Here is a 24,510-nt window from a genome sequence, read left to right as displayed (position 1 = left end):
TTCTAAATATATTACACAGATCAATCAAACTGAATGTAATTAAGAATGCAACACATATCAGAGCGATCCAGCATGAAAAGAAAGTTAAGATAATATAATATACATAACCAAAAATACTATTAGTAAAACAATATTCAGTGAGATAAATATAGAAAATAAAAATGCAGAAACCATTGATTTCTGATTTAAACCAGAATAAATAGGTGAGTATTTAATTTTTGAAAATATCAACACTTCATTCCTCTCTCACATCCTCTGGAGGCTGCTGTACGGGTGGAAGCACTCAGGTGGAAGTTCATGCAGCGCCTTATAAACTGAGGAACTATTTCAACATCAATTGGAAAATGAATAATGAAATTCAGGAGCAAATTAGTGACACTTTATTTCAGTATGTTACTTATGTATAAAATTGTAGTGAACACTCTGTCCGCCCACAGTGGGCCATTAGGGGTTCCCGGACCCCGTGTTGAGAACCCTCTTTTGAATCATCCACTGCAGCTACGTCATCTTCCTGCAGCTGATGCAGTACCCCCCTTTATACACTAGATGGCAATGCAGTAGTTTGTTTGTGTCACCGGTCATCCCAGCTCACACCCTCACCACCTCGCTGCTTTTTTCCCCTAAATTTAAATGAACGCAGTCGATCTGTTCTGTGTGGATCAGCTTTTTTAAATGGCTCCTCTATGCGTAGCTGTGTGATTTCATATTTCAAACAGGACAGTGAGCTCAGACAGCCTGGGACATACAGATGAAGGTTGCACAGATAAGGTGATGGCTTCAGAAACATCCTCGGAGACGTTGATGGTCTTGTCAGAACATTGGTACCATTAGCTGAGCCCCCCTCCGCCCCTTTATTTCCCCTCTGCCTTATTACAGGAAACATTCGCTTTGTCTCATTGTCTCCCCTCACTGTGTGTTTTTTAGGAGGGTGGAAGGACACATTGCCCCCCCCCCCCCCCCCTCTGCTTCCCTTCTCCATCTACAGTAATTGCCCTGCTTAGTTTTATTGCTGCATCTGTGACTGTGACAGCTCAATCAGAGGATTGGCTCTTTCACGAGCACAGCACTTTGTGTCCGTCTGTCCTCATCACTGTTTTATATGCACACACACCTGCAGACTGTTTCCACCTCCCATCTGCCTCCAAGGGTGTTTTTACCAAATAAAGGATTTGCACCGTGCTGATATATCTGCTTCATAGCTGCAACAAAAGCCAAGGTGAGTGAAAGGCCTCATTGTCTCTCTGGCATGTCTGATGAAAAGGAGACTGTTCTCAAAAAGTAGCTGAATTTTAAAACCAAAGAGGGGGGATTGTTTTTTCCCCATTGAAATCACATGTTGCAGTATTTCATGTCTATTTCATGTTTTTAGTGCGAACACGGGTACCTCAACCTTCTTAACGGCAGCTTTCGAAATACCCGTTAAGAGTAACCTTCTTAACGGCAGCTTTCAGGATACTCTAAACAGTTCGCTGTGGAGAATCACCATGGGAAGTTGTCATGGTGATGGTGTATGAAACTGCGTCACACAGGGTATAGAGGAGATGTTATTGCACATCACATTGGCCCCTTCTTGTTGTCAGCTGTGAGCCACTTCAAAAGTAGTGTTGACAGTGTGTAACCTCTCAGGACCTGGACTGACAATGTGCGAACAGATAAACACGATTCACAGTCGACACTTAAATAAAATGTTTAATACCTGGTGATTGTATATTTGTCTCTTTAAAACTAAAGGAATAAAAAGGTTCAAACTGGTGTAAAAAAAACAAAAAACTTAGAAAACCCAACAGATGACAGAGATTGATGAATATTACAGGTTATCTTGGTTTGTTTGTAGCGTACTTATACAAAAACCACAGATTACATTTTAGTGCAGATCCAGGAACTGTTTTTTTAGAGAATAAATCACTGATGTTGATAGAAAAGATAAATCAGACATGAGTGTGTGTAATTTGGTGCACATCCCCGAAAAAATCTGGATTGAGTGAAACGTGGTTTCATAAGGGGGCTGCTGGGCTGCAGTGCACTTGATGCACACTACAGGGAGTCATTCAACCATTCAACCATTCAACCAATGTTTCCTATCAACTGTTTGACCTTATCTTTGTGATCACTAGGGTCCCTCTTTACTGGGCTTCATCACTGGCATCACATGACGCTACATCTCACATATAAGCTTTCTCTGTATATTCATTAAATTTTTTGTTAAAATACCCCAGTGGCTGATGCATATCTTTTTAAAACTCATTCACTGAGCAGGAAGAGGCCTAAACCATTTTGAAAAATGTTGCTTCCTTATGACGCCCAGCCTGCAGCGTTGAAGTTGGTCCACATCTGTCCAATTTCTCCTGCACTGACCTGGGATTCAGATAATGAGCGAGAATCCCCGCGTCCTCACAGGCCAACGTGATAAGCCAATAGAAACAATCAATGCCAGGTCTTTAGAGACGGTGTAAAAGCTCGTCTGATCAAACCAGAACAATAGCGATGCTTTTCTCTCAGGGTGAAATCCTCCGTCGTGCCAGAGGAGCAGACAAGGTTGATATGATGTGCTCCATCTGCCTTTGTCTTTCTGAAAAGAGGGCACTTCACGGGTTATTAACATACACTCTGTTACCTGAGATTGTTTTGTGCCCGGTGTGACTGAGCGGAATATGAAATCAGCTTCTGACAGACACGAGGCCATTTTATCCCTCTGTGGCCCATTCATTGCTTTCAAGCTGCGCTTCTATTCTTCCCCATCTTTTTTTCCCCCAGCATTCTTTTTTTTTCCTGCCCACAAAAGCCTCTTTGATGCATTTCATCCCAGGTGCTTTAACTCTTGATGGAGCTTCTCTGGAGGAGAACATAGCTGCAGCGGAGGGGGAAGCAAAGATCAGGCCGGGAAACACTGTGAGGAGTTAGAGAGGAAACTTAAAATAACAATTTCACTGCTTGTTTGAAGTCGTGGATTTGATAAGAGTCAGACTAGATAAGAGAAAATCAACGACTCAGTCTGAAATGACATGTGGAGCCATTTGAACAATGTTGAATTGATTCTAATTTAAGATTTCTGACTTTTTAGGTTCAAACTTTGTGAAGCCATTTTGAAGAAAATCCTCAAAAACTCTCAAACAAAATGGAGCACACACACACACAAACACACGCACACAGTATTAGAGCAGTTTTGAGCGTGTTGCTGCCAAAAATCTCCTTGTCAGATGCACTAAAGACAAAGTTTCTTCACTGTCTGGCTCCGAGCTTGAGGCGAGTGAGTGTGTGTTACAGGTTCTGCCAGCTCGAGAGGCTGTGCAGCGTTCAATGCTTCCTTTCATCACATCCCTACCTGTGCCCTCTCCTGAAGTCCTGCCAGTTGTTTGGTGGCCAAAACCTCCTCCATGAAAAATGCAACAGCTCAGAAAGGGATTTTTAGTGTGAAGGTATCAGCGATCTCCCTATCAAACATTACCTTCAACAGCACTGAACACTGGAGTCTGCAGTTTCATTTACATGCAGCACCCCAGAGTGTGCGATAGCTGTCTGTCTGAAAAGTAATCAAGGTGGAGAATGCAGGAAAATAGCAGCAATATGCATTTAAACTGTGGTTGCATATGGTTTAAAGCATAAAATTAATAATACATCTTTTTTTAGCTTTTGTTGTTGCAAAGCATTAAACTTGGGTGTGTTTGTCTTAGCCTACAGAGCGAATGTAGAACTAATTATGGGAAAAACAGACTGTGTTCAGTTGCACACTTGCAGTCCATTAATTCAGTCTTTAAACAAATGTTTTTAGTAATACATGAATATTGAATATTGGTGTTAGTTTGATTCCATTCTCCAGCATTCTGCGGGCCAAAGGGCCCCTGGGCAAGACACAGAACACCTGATTGCCCCTGAAGGCTGTGCCGACAGTGTGCCATTGACTTATGATGGAGAAATGCAAACTGTGCATCTATGTCACATAGATACAGCACGTTCAGAAGCACTTTATGAATGTGTGTGTAATTGCAGAACTGTACTGTAAAGCAGTAAAAAAGTGCAATATAAATACTGACCATTGACTCTGTTATAAATATTAGTGCCAGAGTAGAGTTCTTTTAGCAAACTTATTGTATGACCCTCTGTTTGCTGAGAGATGTCCTGAGTTGTTCTCTTGAGGTAAATACTTTCTTCAGATGTCTTGAGGCACATGAGATTTGCACCTCATTGAAGTCACAGCTCACATGCATAAAATGCTGCAGTGAATGACTTTGTTATTAAAGGGAACTGCAGGCTGCGAGTACAGGAAAAACTTCAGGAAATATGGACCGGAGTCCAAATAAATGTTATACCACTGTGCTGGAAAGTGGATCAATAGAGAACAACAGCTGGAGTACTGGCTTGATAACAGCTCCAGCGTTTTGTCCTTGACTCAATCAGTGGTGGCTCTTCACCATCTATCATAAATTAATATTGATTAATAAATAATAATGTTTGCTTGATTGTGTCTGTGTTAAATGTGTGTTACAAGTTAAACCAAATATATCAGCTTGCACGTTTAACTCATAAACCCAATTTTATTTATTTTGAACCTCGATGCCTCTACGTCCCCATACAATACATTCAGTATATACATTTGGCCATGAGGGACTGTACAGATATGTTATAGTAGTGCATACATAACGTGGCACGAAAATGTACACAAAGGAAACGCACACATGCCACTTTACCACAGTAAAGTGATACACTAGATACACACAGGGCAAGTCAATGGCAGATGGCTGCTTACACCAGTGCACACTCTCTCTCACACACTCTCTCTCTCTCTCTCTCTCTCTCACACACACACACACACACACACACACACACACACACACACACACACACACACACACACACACACACACACACACACACACACACACACACACACACACACACACACACACACACACAGAGACAGCTTCATGCATGCACGATCGTGCGTACATACACACACACGCACTTTAAGACACTTCTGAGGGAGGGGAAGAGCTCTTTCAGGTTCTAATATAAGAAACATACGAATGTGAAGAATGCGTCTGCTGATTGCAGAGACTCCCTCCTCGTGTCCTAACACCTTCCACTCTGCCTCCCCCTCATTCTCCCCCTCCCACCATTTTTCCTTTTTCCTCTGTCAAAGCTAAGGCCTCTCTCTAAGCAGTGTGGCCATCACACACAGGCTCATCCTTATAGTAGAGAAATACTCATGAGCAGCAGTAACTAAATAAAGAGCCTCTACTGTCTGATCTCTTCAACAGGGAACATTTAAAACATACAGGATACACATCTATAACACAGTTTATTTTAAATCTGCAATATCTTCTTTCAAGGAAATACATAGGTCCACTGCAACAACATTCTAATCCCTACTAAAGCTGTGGCGGCTTCCTCCTCACATGAACAGACACCCTCATATAACGTACTGCAATCATGTAACGACAGCAGCGTCCGTCTGCTCGCGCGCTGCCGTGACAACACGCACATCCCACTTTCTGCAAATGCCTTCTATCTATTCAGGTCATTCTGCTGATTACATTTCTTCCCTGTGGACATTTTTGTACCATCACATGTCAACGTTTTTGGTGGAGGCACACACTCACACAATCATTTTTCCCTTCAATGACTGCAGTTTATAGAGTTGCATAGCGCAGTGTGGATATAGTCGAAGCCAAAATTTGTATTCAGAGGTCACGCTCGCTTCAAGTCAGCTTCTGGTTCCTGGTGTCGGCCATTTAAAGCTCGGACGAAGAGGCAAAACATTTTAAAATTTGATTAGGATTTGTTCATTAAACCAAACAACGATTTAATTTTGCAACTCATGATGACTGTTTGACTGTACATGGTGTTCTTGCTGTGACTTCTCAGCAGTATAATATGCTGTGGGCTGGAATATTCTTTCAGTAAACCACAGGGAGCAGGCCACAACGCACACAGGTCATTATTGTGAGTTGCTAAAATTAAATGTGGTCAATGAGCAAACACAAAAATAAATTGTGTGACTCATAATTGCTCAATTCAAGTTCAAGAAAGGTTCAAGAAAAAAAAAACAAAAAAAACACAGACAACCACAGAGATTTGTTCAATAACTCTCACCAGTTTGTACCAGCGGGGTTAAAAACACTGGAACTCACAGTCTGTGCACATTTCCACACCTGCATCCTCACTCACATTCACACACGTATGCACATCTGGTAGTAAAGGGTCGATGACAGAGAGCATGACAGGTCAAAGGTAGGTCTTAATCCGGTTCAAACAGGCTGCGTTGTGATTGGTCCGAGGAGAATAGGCCATCGTCTCTTGCTTGAGGCGCCGACGATCCCCTTGGTCAGGAGACGGCGTGACTCGAGTTGTGGCCGCTGAGGCAAACGTGCATTGAGCAGAACTTCAAGCGACAAAAATGCAAAGCACCACAGTTAGAAGAGGCTGGAGTAGTTCCCAAATAACATGATCACATCGGCACAGGACGATGAGGGCGAGGGGCCGGTGGGGGCGTCACAAAGAAGTAACACATCAGTAACAATTACCCCAGAATTAATTACAGTCACAGAACAATCGATAAAAGCAGAATTAGAAATCAGCTGATCTCGCGGACTGATTTGACCCATGCATTATAAGGCATTAACCAAACATTTGTTACTGACATCACATAGTATCATATTAGTGACTATACATACAATTGCGGATCTGGGAAAAAAATGTTTTTTCTTCTTTTTATGAAAATGTTTTCATAAAAAAAAATCTTGGATTAACTGGATTAAAAAACATATTCCTAAAAGCAATGATGTGATTTGAAGGGAATTGGAATGTCGAACGGAGGGAAGATCGATGTCTGCAATCCCATTGTACCTATTGATCTGCAGATGGGCGAATGAAATTGATTTTCTGAGGTAGACAATGCAGGCATATTTCATTCTCCCGATGCAAAGCCACACTAAGCAGGGGCAGCAGGGGTAATTTGGTCTATTCGGACAGGCTCTGGTCTCTTGCCTCGGCCAATTGTACTGTGTTGGATGGGACGACCCATCCATCACGCTCCCCTGCCTGTCTCACCACTATGGTACTTACACTGTCATTGATGTGATGCACCCACGTGGTGATGGATAGCAGACAGCATGCACTATGACAAGATAGAGAGATCAATCTGCACAGCTCGCAGGCCTGTTGTCTCGGTGCAGCTGGGGAAATACCATTCATACACGACCAATTTATTCAATATCCTGGACACTGTACGGTGCCCATGTGGACAATATCCCTTAACATGCCCCATAAAAGTCGCTTTCCTTACACAGCGCTTACAATCTTCAAGTCCCCTTACAAACAATTACATTAACAGCAGAGCTCAACCAATGGAGAAAATCAGACACACAACTGTCATGACGTGCACTCTGAGGAAAAAGGTACAACATGTTAGGATGGAAGTTACGTCTGATGTTGTACCTTTATTTTTCTTTGAGTGTTTAGTGCCAAGTGGGGTCAGCTCAAGAATAAATGAAATGATGTTCCTCAGTCTGTGATGTAGTGAATTGGGTGACTGTCATAAATAAAAAAATAAAATAAAATATAATAACATCAAATAATAAAGACTTTTTGCAATCATTGAGTCTGTAAGTATGAGATAGTATGAAGTAGGCCTTCAAAACAGGTTTGGACTGTCGGCCGGTGAGGTGAGTTAGGATCAGCAGTTTAGGATGCCACTGTTCGTCTTCCCATGAGCCCTTGGGGCTCCGTCCACAGGGACAGGAAGAGTGGAGCCACTGAGGGTGGTCCAGTGAGTGCTGCAGGGGGCCGACGCCTGCAGGTGACCCATGGCACTATAGTGTCCTAATGGCTACAGGGTAGAGCAGGGACATGTGTTCGGCACCCTTGATAGGCAGCTTGCGGCTGGAGTAGAAATGGATGATCTCAGGCACGCTGTCAAACGGGCAGCTGTTCTGGCCCAGGATGTACTTGTTCTCCTTTGTCCGCGACAACTTCATGTGCATGAAGCCCTGGCTGCTCCTGGAGACACGGGGAGACAAAAGACAGAGACGGAAAACGTGGTGTTAGTTGGACAAAAACAAGGTCAAGAGATCAAAATCTTCAACTGCATGAAAAGAGAGTGTAACTTGTGTAAAACGTGAGACAACAAAAAAATCCAAGCCACGGAATCAGACACAGAATCAGAATAATGGATGTATGTTAATCATAAATATCTGTCACAGGGCACCTTGAATGGTAATTTAAAAAAAATAATTATTCCCCCAAAAATATATATATGTAACACAATCAATGTTAAACCACCAAGGTTTTATATTTGTAAACATTTTCCCAGACTCCAGAAGAGCGACTTTTAGTGCATGATGTCATAACAATATCCATTGCTCAATCGGGGCCTCGTGGGCATGTCTCAGGACTGTGGGAAGAGTGAAACTGTGAGTGTCTCTGCAAGGATGTGCAGATGTTGAGATATTTCACTGGGTAAGTGAAAACTTTGATCTGCTGATGAAACATAACAGGATCGACAAAGGCATGTTTATGTGTATGGAATTTCAAAGCAATCCATCCAGTAGTTTTCAGTCTGGAACAAAGTTGCAGGATCGATCGACAGAAAGACAGAAAATACTGAATATATTGGATAGAGAACAGATCAGCTCTCCTCGACAGCCCCTTTCTCATTTACTCTCACCGACGTTGCTCCCAACAGTACGTGACAATGTTCTGAAAGCTGGATTACCTCTGATAACTTTGGAGCTGCCTGGAGAGCGGACTAAAAGCCGGCTGCTCGAGGCTGTGGGTTTCACATCCAGAGCACCAGGGCATTGCTAATGAACCCCCAGGATAAATCACTTAAGCTACAGAAATAAATGCATGGCAAATTAAAAGCTGCCTGTGTATCTAGAAGCCTGTGATCAATACATTTTCCATCTTGCCAGTAATCTTACGCCTAAGAATAGAAAATCACTTATTTGTCGTTATTAAGTGATGGAACAGTAAGCTTTACTGAGGGACTGAAACTAATGGTCCTTATATCCTGCTGAAAACATTCTGTTTTTTCTTTCATTTGTCATTCGCATAATAGCTCAATATAATGAAAATGCAAGATAAATTAGCATCATTGCTTTTTCAATCAGCAGCAAGTGAGGACTACTGTTGGCTCACTTGCTGGGTGGGTATCAAGAGCAAACAACAACAAAATGTGCACAATCCACTCACTAAACTCCAACCTATTTTACTTTATATCATATGTTTTTTAATTTGAAATACAATTCCTGCTACTGCAATGACAAAAAAACTAAACATACTGCACTGAGGTCACCTTTGACAACTGAAATCAGATCAGTTCATCTTTAAGTCCGTGACATCTGGTCAAAATTTGAAGATATCCCCTAAAGACAGATGTAAGATACATATATATATGTTCAGAGGCCAGAAACACGTTTTGTGAGGCCACTGTGACCCTTGATCACCCAAAGTTAACTGGTTAATCTGTGATTCTATGTGAACATTTGTGACAAATGTGAAGAAATTGCACCAAGGTGTCACAGTGACCTTTGACCTCCAAAATCAGGTCAAGCTTCAAGTGACTGGGCCATATGTATGAAGTTCGCTGTGGGTCCTCCTGATATATTACATTCACCTTGACCTTCATATCCACCAAATTCTAATTACTTCATCTTTGATTCCAAGTGAATTTTTGTACCAAATTTTGGAGACGTTCCCTCAAGGTGTTCCTGAAATGTAGCGTTCAAAAGACCAAAAACACGTCTGTAAAGCACAGTGAAATTGACCTTTGACCACCAAATTCCCCCATCAATTAATTCTCGAGTCACACTGAACGTTTAATCCAAATTTGGAGAGATTCCCTCAAGGTGCTCTTAAGATATCTTGGTCACGAGAATGGGACAGACAGACAGATTATTAATTCAACAAGCCGAGGATTTGGGATTATTATTCTGGCTGCGATACACATAAAAGCAGATTCTGGTTTGGATAAGATCGGGTGGTTGAGAGTGTCCGTGAGGTTTTACAACCTTCACATGGCATTCATGTGTTCACAAATAGTCGAGCAGACAAGCAGAGTAATCACTGTTTTTGAGGTCATTGAATATATTCCCACTGTAAACACATGTATGTATTTGTGCATGTGCCAATTATCTGTGATAAACAGGGGAGAGAACTGGGCTCTTGGCACCTTAAACACGAGGCATGTCAATTCACTTATCTCATAATTGCATGTGTAAAGCCTGCGGATGTGTTTGCTCCCTGATGCACAGAGTGAAACCAGCACAGAGATAACACTGAAGTGGGGAAAGAAGCAAAGCACGTACAGGGTTCAATTTAGGGACAAATTCAAACTAATAATATATCTCGATGTGAGATTCTAAGTAGACGAGATTATTGTGATCATCATTATTACTACAGCAAAAGTGAATGTGGAATCCTATGAACTGCAAATGGCCGATGAAGAAAATATTTCATATAACTATTTCTGAGATATTTCTGAGCAAGCAGGCTGAAGCATGTCAATAATAAGTTCATCATGATTTCAGGAGAGCAGGACAAATTTCTTTCGCCACACGGTTCTACCGTCCTGCGAATGGTCCCAGGAACACTCATTTAAAAAGAGAAAATAATCCTCCCTGCTAAGTGCCTTTGATGATTCTTCATGCTGAGCACCGGGAGGCACGGCGTCAGGTTACACAGAGCCACACTTAAAATGGCAAACACATCAATAGCATCATTTTTAGATTCCCAGCTGGCTCCGAGACACCGTTCAGGGCAGCTTATCATGTTACGGTCCTGCAGAGACAGAAATCAGGACAACGGAGCAATACAACAAGGTTGCTGATAAAATTACTATTTTACGAAGGACAAGCCTTTTGTGGTGTTATATCTCGGTGCTTGTGGCCTTCTATTGTCTAATCAGAATGAATCTCTCTGGGGGAGGTCTGCTGTCCGGTTTATTGAGGTTTATGACTTTGATTTGAGCTCTGTCGACCTCAGAGCAGGAAGAGCCTGACAGCAATCACCACTTATCTCCACCTTCTACATATTGAATTGCTGCATGAATGATGCTCTCTGTGTTATGAATCCATGGCACCAGAAAAAAAAAAAACAGCAAAGTCGTCTGCCAAAAGATAATGATGCTTGGCTGAAGCATTACTGGGCATCAGATATCCCGTGTGCCCATTATTTCATATGAACACAAATTGAATAAGTCTACACAGGATGATCTCTACACAACTGATGAAAAACGGATATAGTTAGAGGTGTAAGGCAGGCTTAGCAGTTTAAGAGACAAAATCAGTCATTTACATAAGTTTAATATGTTTGATGGACGAAGCAAGAACAATGCAACACTGGAATGGAATTAAGTAGAGCACATACATAGAAGATGCATATAAACTGTTCATTCCCTAATGAAGCCACATTATCCCAGCTACAATTGCTGGTAGTATAACGTTTCTGGTGCTATGTGTTGCTGTACAATGGCTGAAAAAAACTTTTAACCTCTATGAAACAACATTTACCTTAGCTAAATCCAGATTTTCATTTGGATCTGTCCCAAATTGCACACAATCATAGATTTTAATTCCTGCCCCTCTGTCCAGATCCAGCTCAAAATCTAATGGGTTCTTTCTTGGAACGTGTCCAATCATGATCATCACCAAGTTTCTTGTAAATCGATGGAATAGTTTTGACCTCATCCTGATGACAATCAAACCACCCATCCACCCAACCAACCATCTTACTATCAAACCAAACATCCACTCACCCGACAAAAAGGGGTGAAAACACAACCTCCTTTGCAGAAGTAAATGTGCTTTGGTGTATGTGTTTGTGTTTCCTGGTGTAGTCATTCATCTCACCTGGGTCACATACAGGAAATCCGATCTTTTCTCTATATGGATCCATCTAAACTATTAACCAAATCACTACAAAAGCACAAGTAAAGAAGACGAGTGCAATTGCAGATGCAGATATTCTTTGTATGCTCTTTTAACTGACTATATAACTGTCTCTTACTCTGCTCTGGCATCAAACAGCTTCTGTTGGAAAGACGTTCTTCTTTCACTAACAGTTTCTCTGCTCAGCAAGCGGAAACATGCTGTGCAGGGCTCTCTCGTGATGTGAGATACAGGATGACACGGTGCTCTGAGAGACTTGTGAGGGGTTTAATAGGTTTCAAACAAACTAAAAGATTTCTCTCTACAGAGAGATGAAATAGAGGAAGGATGGGAAGGTAGGGCGGTGAGGGGAAGTGAAAAAAACAAAAAAGGGGGTTAGGAGGGCACAGTAGACAGAAAACGCTTTCTGTTAGTGCCAGAATGCTCTTGAGGCTGGGGGTCTCAGCGACGTCTGTCTTTATCAATAATGCAATACACGTATGTGCCACCTCATGGCCTTATACATTTTTCAGCAACCTCAGACATGGAGGATCTTCACCTCGGGTCCCCGCTCATTTTCAGTGTGGCAGCAGGGGAGGCGTGCGAGGAGGCTGAACTCAGGATCACCTCCGCCTGCAGTGTGGTGGCACCTTTCATTCCCACGAACCAGCCCACTGATTGTTTTCTAGGCTTCTTGTTTCTAGAGATCTGAGTATACACACATCAGTGTCTACATTCATGCACACACAAAGAAAAAGAGGAGCAGACACCTCCAGAAAACATTTTTATGCCATTTTTTGTTTGTTAAGGCACAAAATAGTGAGCCGTTTGCAGTGTTGTTACAAAGGAACAAAAACACACAACTTAACTTGGTGTGTAGTAATGAAGTCAATGCCAAGATTTAATTATTACTCATTAGAAGCTTATTTCTTTACAGCTTTGTCAACTACTTTGCGATCATAGCCTGCTTAATCCCACATACTACTTTAGGCTCCGCAAGCCTTTAGGCTATAGCCCTGGAGTCATCTCTCTGGCAGGCAGGTTAAAAGCACCTCAGCTGGTTACAAAGTCCAGGACATCCTTTGCTACACTTCCCACTGAGTCACAGAGATTAAACACTTCTGCTGCACCAAAAACTAACACTGTCTCCTCAGCGTGGCTTTTTCTTTTTTTAATCTTCTTCTACTTCTTCAGTGTGACAAACAGCTATTCTGTGTGTCACAGAAGTCATTTCACAACTTGCTTTTAGTTTCTCTAAACTGTAGCCCTCAGGTCAGAGAGGCGGGTGACTGGCAAGAAAATTGTAAAGCTAAAATGAACTGAGCTTCCTGTAAGTAAACCACTAGACTCCCCTACTATCTGCATCAGTCATGCAGTTCATTACTAAGGGTCAGCTGGGTGGCTGTGGGATGTGAGTTAGTGTAAATACATGAATGTTAGTAAGAACGTTATCAGGCAGAATGTTTGAACAGTTTTAAACACAATTAATCATGCTCAGATTTTTTGCCTGGTTTAATTGAATCTGTATCAAACATTTCAGCTGCAATTGTTTCAACACTTTCCCAGTGTTGCATGGTTGAGTCTCTTACTGCAAAATGGACTTTATAGCCAGGAAATGCGAAAAGAGCATTTGCCAAAACAAATACTAACATAACATAAAAGAGAAATTTAAATTTCATCATGATTTCGGCAACTTTTCAGACACATTTATCAACCATCAAACCAAAACCAAAGCTGTTTTCTTTTTGCTGTCAAAAATAACAGGATGTGACCCCTCTTTTGCTCTTCAAGCTAACATAACCTCTACCGAATGTCAGACAAGACTAAGCCAGTCTCATGGGCTTCTTTGAACTCTCTGTATTGTGTTGTAGAGATCAGGAGTCGTTGAAGATTAACGGGGATGTGGGCACGTCAAAAAAATGGAGGAGTCGACAATGTCGGAGGGGTTACCAGGGGGAGGTGGACGGCCAGAGACGGGCAAGATGTAAGTCTGAAAGGTGAAAATGTTTACTGTACTTAAAAGGCAGAGTCAGCAGATTATTGGGGCACAAGGACCTCTACAAGCAGAAAATATGATAACCCACCTAGAACTGTGTGTAGCTGCTGAGACACGAGACACGTGGAATTTTATTTACCCTCTAAGACTTTATCACAGTAGATTGTATGGAGCCTGTGCTTTTACCTTTTTTCACCCAGCTATCATGTGCACTTGTGTATGTTATCATACTGTACAGTTCGTGGCTCATTAGTAATTGCTGTCCTTACTTAAGGGAGAGGGAGTAGTCGTTCTTGCTGGTCTCGCTGTTTCTCACCAGATAGCTGGCCTCCTTACACAACCTGAGCAGAGACTCTGCATCTGTCCGGCTGATCGCTCCATGGTACCAGCTACAGTGAGCGATGGGAAACAGAGAGAGGAGGAAATAAAGTAATGGTGAGAATAAGCTGAAAATAGAACCAATGAAAACAAACAAGGATCCAACCTTCTAATGAGCACAAAATGAACACTAAGGGCCAAATTAGTAGTTGTTACAAACACAACACCAAGTCCTGACTCACAACTGGCTTTCCAGGGGCATGGTGGGGTCAATACGCTCCCCTAGAGAGGAGCTGCAGTGGTCCAGCGACGTCATTTTAGTGTTGACCAGACAGCCGCTGGAGTGTCGCTGCAGTGGGCGAGTTTTCCCATCCTTGGTCGGAGACATTCGAGACTTCTCCACGCCATCGAACTGGACTGTAATACAAGAACAATACATCAGCTGAAAGAATTAATAACATGACAGTCATTTGTACACACTTCAGATAGATTTCAGTTTAAGGTCACTTGAAAACAATAGTGTGCTTCAGAGGAAGGAGATATTTGTAGAGGTTATGATGTAAAGTGCTGTTACATGATTCTACTGAACTAGATCAGCAGCGTGAGAACTGAGCACGCCACACACACCCACAACTCCCACACACAAAAACTGAGCACAACAGAAAGATTCACACACACACACAGGCTTGCACAGCTATCCTTACTGGGACTTTGCATTGACTTCCATTCCTTTTGGACAACCTAACAACAAACCTTATCCCGAAAATGATCGATTCATGGCTAACTCAAACCTTAACCTAACCCCAATTCACATATTGCCACTAGCCCACTGGCTCAGAAATGAAGATGTGCCTCATTTGGACCAGGCTTTGATCCCCGTCAGGTCTACTGATCCTGACAAGGTCCTAAATAGTTAACAGAAACAAGTACACACACGAACACACACACAAATCCCAAGTGCATGTCCTGCAAGTCAAACATTAACCTGGCTTTTCAAAACTCTCACGGTTAACTGTGGACATGACGAGCTTCTGGCAGCCTCACAGGGAACTGTTTTAAAGTATGTGGGGACTGGAGCTGACCTGTGTTCATGACATGACTGGCGAAGGTCATGGGACACATTCACAGCCAACAGCCAATCAGCACACAGGGGAAAAAAGCCTTGCATTTATTTACAAAAGCTAACATGAGAACAAAAGAGGAGATTATGTTCACGAGGACAAGTGAAAGTGAATGTGTACTTTTGGTTAGAGAGGGTTATGGAGGCCGAAAGACCGAAAGGCTCTACAGTTGGATGTTGGAGTGGTGTTGTGGTCATTTAAATGTGTGTACATGTGTGTTTTTTACCCTTTTCTCTAAGCCATCCATCACTGTAATTGATGTCACAGCACCCGCAGTGTTGAGTAGACCTATTTAGAGCCATTGATGTGCATCTCAGGCAATAACAGAGGGCCAGCTTCCTCTATCAGCCATATGACAAGCTTTAGCTGGAGATTATTTTCTGCTTTAAGGTTTAAGATCAACATATCAAAGCAGAGTCTTTGACGGAAGCAGTTAGTGAAGTTTGAAGCCTCTGGAATGCGTACGCCTTAGCAGCTCTCTGTTGCTAATGGCCAGTTTTGTGTCTCTGGTTTAATTACTGGATCTGAACATGGCAGCTCCAGCACAGACTGACAGGCACTGTGATCTTCACAACATGTCGATGGAGACAGGGCCTGCAAATGTCTAGACTCTGCATTTCAGGCAGAGGATAGCGTTACACTGTGTGTAGTTGGTGAGCTTGTCAAGTCTTCCTATATATCAATGAGTGGAAGGGCTGATCAGTCAATTCAAGTTACAAGAGACATCATGTCAACAAATTTGACTGCGCCTACTCTAAGTGCAAGACTAAATTGGAAAACATATGACCTTCTGTAGAATCTGTACATTTAAAGATATATAGCATATAGCAAAAATCATTAATTCTCTACTTCCAATGGGCTTTGAAAGGAATTTAAAGAGTTAAAAGCTCAGACATTGAATATAAAATAACTCTAGTGATGTTTTCATTAAATTTCTTGAATTATTTCTCATTATTATTTATTTGGGGAGTGGGTCCGCTCTACGGAGGTGGCCATGTTTTTTACAGTAGCCCAGACCGGACAAACTAAACACCTTTTGAGTTTTTATGACAACTGATTCTCAGGTTCTCTTTCATGTTTGGAAGGGGAGGGTGAGGTCAGGGGTATTTAGCTGCAACATGCTACTCCGTTCCTAAATATCACTAAATTCTAAATACTGAACCTTTAAGCTGCAGTGCTACAACCTGAGAGCTTGAGATCCGTTGTGGGGAGAGAAATACAATACTTTTTACAATGCAGATATGGTAATCTCTATAAACAGATTCAGCATGTGAATATGCAGAATCTGCAGACAAGGGACAAGACAGAAAAACCTTCTGCTTTTTGTTCCTGTTTGGACCAATCAGATTTGAGCAGGCTTTGGCTTCCCACATGTAAACAGTCCGTGTGGAGTAGAAAAGAGGCAGAACATTGGCTGAAATGACTATGCTTTTTAATTTGACTGAATTTAGGCCCAGATAGCTGTTAATAAAGATGATAAAGATGTGATCTTGACCTGAAACATCTACAAAATATATACCAGCTTATATTTTGTGTGGAGATACAATTGAAACTAGTCTGACTGTAAACAGTGAAGATAGAGTCTTGACAGAAATTTGCCCACAGAGTCTAATTCGACGTCAGACGACAAACGTTGGGCAGATATAGTAACCTGTTATCTTTTAGATCCACATATAAGGTTTTCACAAACATATACATTACTAAAATAAAGATCTGAGAAAGTTGTATATAAAATTTAGTTTGTAAAAGCAGAATTTTTTATTCTTACCTACAACAATTATAATTTCATAAATCCTCACATCAATTCAGTGACTTTCTGGAGCCCCTGACTGAAAGATTTTTACTTTAACAGGAGACTTCTATGTGAGACACTGAGTCTGGATCTGAGTATGCCTCCCTTCACTTTCTTTGAGGGCACACAATCTGTGAACAGGTAGAAGATAGAAAGCTGTTGTTTCAACTCCAACCACCAGGGGCTCCCCTTCACCTCCACACTCCAGGTTGAACCCACTGGCCTTGAACTCACTGATGCATTTCCCTCAACATAAACTCATGGAAGTGATTAGTCCAAATGACTCTAGCTACCATAGTCATCTCTGCCTCTGCCACTCTTTTCATTAAAGGCTTATGGCCAGGACTTAAAATGACAAATTCAAATTGCACTGTTGTGTGACAGCTGGGTGAACTACGGCTCTAACCTCAGACTCATGGAGGACTGTGAGCTTTAAATTAATGTCCTCATAGGTCTGATGTTTGGACCACAGGCAGTCAGACGGTGCTGCATGTAAGTCATCATGACAGATCCCATGAGTTTTCGACTTGTGCAGGCAGGTCATCAGAACCACATGCCGACTGCTGGGAATATGGTGTAAGTAGCATGAGCGTACAGTATATGTGTAAGGATGAGAGATAGCGTTTCCATGGAAACTGACCGAGGGGACAAGGGAGATGCATGTTTGCTCTGCTCATCCCCGTCATCGCTGACAGATCACAACATGAAGACGCAGCCAATTGCTCTCTCCTTCTCCTTCCTTCACTTTCGATTTCTCTTTCTGTTTGCATACATGTGTCTGACCCCTTCCGCTTTCTCTCCCTCTCACCTACTCTTTTGATCTTTCCGCCTCACCCTCTCTGGCCCCATCTCACCTCACTCCGTCTTGTCTGTTTCTCTGTGTTTACACGCCAAGGACAGAGATAGAAAGAGGGATGAGAGGACTGGAGGAATGTCTGCACCAAAGGGAGGCGAGATAGAGCAGTGACAGGTCTGATCTGTTATCTCCATCTGTCACTGATTATGTTGCTTCCTGCAACTAAATAGTTCGATGTTACCTGCTTGCAAATATAAGTTACACTTGCAACATATCGTTTTTCAGTTAACAAGTATTCTAAGCATACACGGCTGGAATTTGGTATCTTGCCTTCACCACACACACTATCCCTCAGTCTATCTAAACCTCCCTGAGCTCCTCACACTTTACTCTCTCTCCCAGTGGACACACTTTAATTCCACCCTTTCCTTGAATTCAAGACAATCAGTGCTTTATTTGACCTTGATTAAACCTTTTTTCTTCTTCCACCTAGAACAGGTTGAGTGGCTATTCTCGGTGGAGCTCACCCCCTCAACCTTTCCTGTCAGAGCGGAGACTTTTCCAGAGGCGGAGTGCATAGCTCTAAAAGAAGAGTATTACCTTGAAGAGAGTGAACAAAGTGTGAGGGGTATACCGTGTCAGCTTCGATCAGCGGCCATTTGCCAACTCAAGATGGTTGCAGAATAATGTTTTAAGGCTGAATATCAATGGGAGTGGACCAAACCCATTCCCCTTTCATTCTCTGGAGCGCACAGTCCGACAGACATGGCCGACGGGAGATTGACGAGAGGATTGGGCCAAGGGATAACAAAAGCCCTGAGAGGCGGCTTAAGAGAGGCAGGAGTGTGCACGTATGTCACAGACAACACACACATGCCTTCACACACGAAGACGTTTTTGGAAAGCGGCATCTGTGTGTGTGTGTGTGTGTGTGTGTGTGTGTGTGTGTGTGTGTGTGTGTGTGTGTGTGTGTGTGTCATCTGTATTGTTGCCTGTTAAGTGCAGCAAATGGAATCTGTGTATCAGATTGATCTGTCAGTCACATGGTGACTTATGGCTGAACAGTCTGCCTTCTTCAGATGTGCATCTTCCTGTGAATAACAAAATAGAGGAGGTTGGGGAAGGGCAATGTGTGAGAGGAGGGAGCTGATTGGCCAGGACACAGAGGTCAAAATGACATTTCAGTGATGACACTGCAACCAACGCAACATGACTAGTAATACAGCATAACACAAAACTAGAATGGTACTCAGAGTGATCATACCTCCACCAAGGCCCAACAGCTCCCTTAAATTGAATCAAGCTGCACCAAACTTCACACACACTCATAGATACCTTTGTATCACATTAGTCTTTTTAGAAAATATAACCTCCTCCGGCAAGATGATAAAGCTATTAAAACTCAAAAGAAAAAGGAAAACACAATAAACTGACTATTAAACTTATCCAATGCGTCATTCTCAGCAGGCTTGTTTTCACTGCAGAGCCACAACCGAGCCACAGAAAAGTTACCTTCACCACTGAGGCTTCTAAACAACCTGTCACCTCCGCCTCTACACACACTCTTGCACAAATTCCTCTAATTAAGCTGGATAATTAATTCTCATTTACTAATGGTTCTCCTATCAAAAACGATGACTAGTCTGAGGGGTGAGGCGAGCCGTCAGCTGCTATATTGTGAGGGGAAAATTAAGTTTTCCAGCTCGAACGTGTAAAATGATTAGCAGATTTGCATCTCATTAGAATGCACTACACACTGGAACGAGCGCTCGGCAACTCTATGAACTGCTACCTTTGAATAAACCCTTTTCTTTTATGTTGTGTATTGGGAACAAAAAGAATGATTTGTTAGATAGATTTTAATAATTAAATCTTAGAGCTCTGAAGTTTGATCCCTGATGATTCTCCCATCTAGGGATATAATTGCTTCTCTTGTATAAATCCCCCAAATTATATTCTAATTAGGTTTTCCACACACAGCGATGACCCACCCAAGTGTCAGCTAACGGTTCTTTTTCTAAATTAAATCTTGATTTCTTTTAATTTCTTCTTCTTACTGTTGATTAGAGGAAAGAGAAGGTAAAAGAAATGCCTAAAACTATGAATAATTAATTCATGTCAAAAACAAAGGGAAAAAGCTTTTCATTATACTCCCACAAAAGTGGCCTCCATTTATATGTAGATGTAATATAAGCCCTGTCAAGGCTCATTAAAATTTTGATAATGGGGAAAAAATAAGAGACAGATTTCCCTGAACTGAGATGGATTTAGTTTTTTGTTAAATCCTGGTCTGTATTAGAGTAAAACACAACATTGAATAAACACATAAAGACCCTTACATCTTAACGGCTGAGCCAGTTGTGAGCGTGTAAGCAATCCTGTGTATAATGGATGAGTGATGAGCTGTGTGTTTCACTAAGGGTCTGCCTGTGTGCTGAGGTCAACAGAGTGCATGGTAACTGTATTCACAGGGGTCGTGGAGGCCACTCGGCCCCCCTGCGTCTGCCGAAGTGACCTTTTGACCCCAAAGATGTAGAGCGGGGCCGTACTGGCTCAGACAGAGAGAGGATCACTTTACAGCTGGACGCCAATCTTAAACCCGTTCACATCACAGAGGGAACCAGAACCCTTCCCATGGATTTATGGACATAAATCAACTCCTTGCCCTGTCCTCGCCGGCAGCATAGAGAGGTGTCCTCTTACACCGCCTCGATCTAAGTCGTCCCACTCTGCCAGGGGAAATCCCATTCCTGGCATTAGTTCTGCTGCACGTCCCTCTTTTCCCTGGGTAATTACAGCAGTCAGAGTGTGAGTGTGGGGAACGGCTTCAAAAGTCAATAAAAAGGCACCACTGGTTGAAAATAGATGAATCACTAAAGTCCATTGTGTTTGATAAGATGGTAAATATGGCTGAACCTGAGGTGAGGAGTCTCACGTCGAAGCCTCAAATGGGTTGGGTTTATCTGTTCATGTAAGCCACTTGTAGAAAACAGTGAGCCAGAGGGACATCTGGGACGGTTATGAGTATGTTGACAAGAGGAAATGGGGGTCACAGCGAATGGCAATTACGCATGCAGAAGGCAGTTGAGCACAATTAAAACTAATGAGCCTTCAGCCCTAAAACCTGCACAAGACTTAGAGATTTTCTGCCACATGTAATCCAGATGGAAAAGTACAGCCATTACCTAAATTCAAATAAAACAGTGCCACTAAAAGATGTAGACTCTTTAAGTCATTACTGACCAGCACATTTAAAGGAATGCTTTCATATGAATATGCAACCTTTGGTTAAGACTACTGATTTAGTGGGAGCACACACAGGTGGAGTTTTTTCCTCTCTTTATTCGAGAACTTGGTCATTCAGTTAGAGAGCAGGACTTTGGATTTTGTAATGCTTTCAGTCCTCACACTCGCGCTGAAACGTGTGTGTGCACGTAAAACATCTGCTCATGGATTTCTCGTAAGCTTTTTCCTCATTGCATGGATTTTTTGGTACAAGAAGTCTGTCAAAATTCCCCAATAGAATGCCAGGTGTACTTGTGGATGTGTTAGCTTTACTTCTTTAAGAAGAGCATGATCCCGGTTAACGAAACGCAAGCAGAGCAAATCTAAGCACAAGCAGGGGCTATTTGAGAGCAAGTGCTATTGAGGGAGATGACAATAAAATCTGAAAGTGAAATCAACAAATCCTGCTCTCAAACTGAAAGACCAAAGTTTTGAATGAAGAATAAAAACCCATACACAGACGTACTTTACTATTCGATATTAAAATAAGAAAGACGTACAGACAGCCACATTGGAAGACTGATGAATGGATGGATGATTGGGAAGATGGTTGACGGACAATGGAAAGACTGACTGGGAGGGGGTGGTAACTGGAAGAAAACACACTGGACAATGTGAACACCAACACCCACCATGGTGGTGCTGGTCACAGCTCGTCTGTCCTGGCGAGGGCTGAGCTGTCTGGGAGGGAGACTCCAGCTCCTCCACCAGGGGAGGGCTGGTGTTGAGTTGGCCGACAGGAGGGGGCCATGGTAGGTCCTTGATCACTTTAATCTCTACTGCAAGTGTTGCCCAAGTCACCAGAGGAGAGATGGAGGGAAGGACAGGACAGGACAGTGACAGGAGGCATAAATGGACAACCACAGAGGGAGTGAAGAAAGGGAAGTAATGACAGCAAACAGAAGGAGGAAAAAGAGAAAAAGGAGGAAAGGTAAGATAAGAGCTGAAGATGCCAGCATTGGGATAGAGAACCGATTTACAGTATGTTCTGATCCAAGAATCAGCAGCAGCTGGAGACTAGAGGAGGGAGGAATACAACAGGACTGAAAAAGGAAGTTAGGTTAGGGTTTTGATCGCTGAACTGAGACTTGAAAGTTATAAGTGAACTGAAAGATTCAAATTCAGTAAAATTCCATTGGACCCGAAACCCACCTGAGAAGATTGGCCTTTTAAGCCTTCAGTGTGCAGCTTGGAAAAAGGAAGAAGACCTTAGGCCTCTATTAAGATCAACAACAATGTAGACAATATCCTTGACTGGAACAAACCCTGCAGCAATCCATCCTGATAATGGACACTCGCCAGGCTTTTCCCCTTAAATAATGTCCACCCAGGGTATTACCACGGTGATTTGAGCGCTCTTGCAAATGCATCTGTCACTGAGAAAGGGCCACTTGTTAAATAGCTGAGGATCCTTAACTTGGATGGAGAGGGGGAATGTTTTTCCGCCATTCAAATGAAAGCTTCTGTAAGAAGTCAAAGCTAATCAAGATATGTTGACATCAGCAGCTCTGGACAGCTACTGCTTATGTTCATCTGAAGGTTCAGATTGTGAATCAGTGAATGTTATGTACATATTTTTACCATCGATACCCAAACACAGATCTTCCAGCACACTGTTATTAAGAATTAATAAGCGTGAATGTCCTTGGGGCTGGAGATCTTATGATGAACTAAGTTCTGTGTGATTTCATTAGACTGCTGCTGCATATGGAAGACAATGCATTAAAGTGCAAAACAGGAAACCTAGAAAACAGTAACACTTGCTTACTGTTTACGTTTCCTAAAGGGGAAGGGAAGACAAATAATGCACATAACCTCCTATAAGTCTTATAAGAACACCAGTGGAGATCCAAAAACCAAAATAAATAAAAAAGAAAGAGAATTGTGGATCAATGACATCAAGGCTGATTCAATAACAGAAGAAGTAAAGGTTGAAGATCAACCTTTATTAAATCAGATCACACAGTGACATACAATTAAAATTAAACTATGGGATAAAATTGTCAAGAAAACCCTTCAGTGTGACCCGACACTCCAGGCTCTGAACGGCTACACAGTCACATCAGTCACGCCTTGTTTAACTCAATGGGGAAAACAGCACCAGATTGGAAGATGTAAGTAAGCCAGCACATAGTGAATTCAAAGCTGTGGGACATGACAATAAGTTGTTGAAGACATTCTTTAAAAGATGCTTTTGGGGTGACCATATGGAAGATTGGGCCCTTGTGCTGAAGCTGCAGGTTTTTACCCAGGCACTGCACATCTTCCACCATTATTTCCATTTCACACTTACACTTTCCTATTTTAATCTCTTAAACCTGGGTCAAGTTCTGCTCATTATAGTAACATTAATCTTTGCAGTATGATGATTAATAAGAATGTTTTAGATTGTATCTCTCAGTCAAGGCTCAATAGTGCTAATAAGTCAATATCTAACAATAAATTGACAACAATTATTCTGTCACATTGCCACTCAGACCAAAACGCCCCTCTCCGTTGACCAAGAACCACTTCAGCTGCCTAAGATGAAAAGAATGCAGCTGTAGTCACAACCATTAGTGTGACACTGTCTTTTTATTGGCTGGTACACGGGCGGCTTTTCAGGGAGGACGAGCGTCATTTTATAGACTTGTCTGTCTTCCACCCCTGCGAGGAATTGCAGTACAGCAGTGGTACAAGACATGCTAATGAGAAGCAATATCTGCGAGCAACATGAAGGGGAAAATGGGAGAATATTCAGTCTGACAAGCAATTAAATAGCTGTGCCTGCAGTGTCAGGGGGGTAATCTGGAGAAAGGTGGCTGGAAGGAGGAGCAGCTCGCTGTATATTCCTGATAGGTGAGGTGTGCCATTGTGGAGCGGTGGGGAATGGAGACAGAAGGTCACAAACTCTGGAAGATAATATAACTTCCTCTACTTTGGGGTAAAGTAGGGGACTCTCTTCCTATGAGATTAAAAGCCTAATACTCATTTCACATTGCAGATTAGTGTGTAATTGTTTAGGGAGCAGAAGGCTGTCTGCACTCTGCAGCCTCGCAGTGAGGACGAGGAGATGACTCGCGCTCACTTGCTCGGCTGCACAGCTGAAAAATTGCATTTCGCAGTGTGGGAATTAAGGTAAGCCGATCAGGTGTTTTGTTTTTGGAAAAGGGTTTGACTGAAACTCTTAGAATTTGTTCAGAAATGCTGCCAGTCCCCAGGCCCTTGTGAGTTATCAATAACTCTGGATGCCATGTCGCGTAATGGGTGAGTCCATCTTTACACCATCTAGCATTCCAATTCAAATTGGACACAAGGACTGCGGCCAGAACACAAGTCGCCTGCACACTCTAGGGCTT

General features: G+C 42.4%; 1 protein-coding gene across 4 annotated transcripts in view; it reads right to left on the bottom strand.

Moving 5' to 3' along the window:
- Window positions 1-4,512: 4,512 nt before the first annotated feature.
- The window catches only part of LOC109625136 (SH2 domain-containing adapter protein F), a 98,192-nt gene continuing 78,194 nt past the window's right edge, over window positions 4,513-24,510 (bottom strand). For 2 of the 4 annotated variants that reach the window (XM_020080242.2, XM_020080243.2), the window contains 3 exons: window positions 14,421-14,595; window positions 14,130-14,249; window positions 4,513-7,995 (listed from right to left, as the gene is read on the bottom strand). In XM_020080242.2, coding sequence (XP_019935801.1) covers window positions 7,809-7,995; window positions 14,130-14,249; window positions 14,421-14,595 — 482 coding nt within the window. In that variant the 3' untranslated portion in view covers window positions 4,513-7,808. Of the gene's footprint in view, window positions 7,996-14,129; window positions 14,250-14,420; window positions 14,596-21,804; window positions 21,952-24,510 lie in introns of all 4 variants that reach the window. The other 2 variants (XM_020080241.2, XM_069518984.1) reach the window with 2 other exon arrangements.

The sequence above is a fragment of the Paralichthys olivaceus genome, chromosome 1 (assembly GCF_024713975.1).
Source record: "Paralichthys olivaceus isolate ysfri-2021 chromosome 1, ASM2471397v2, whole genome shotgun sequence".
NCBI classification, from domain to species: domain Eukaryota; kingdom Metazoa; phylum Chordata; class Actinopteri; order Pleuronectiformes; family Paralichthyidae; genus Paralichthys; species Paralichthys olivaceus.
The sequence above is the reverse complement of the archived record's forward strand: the minus strand, read 5'-3'. Positions and strand labels throughout refer to the sequence as shown.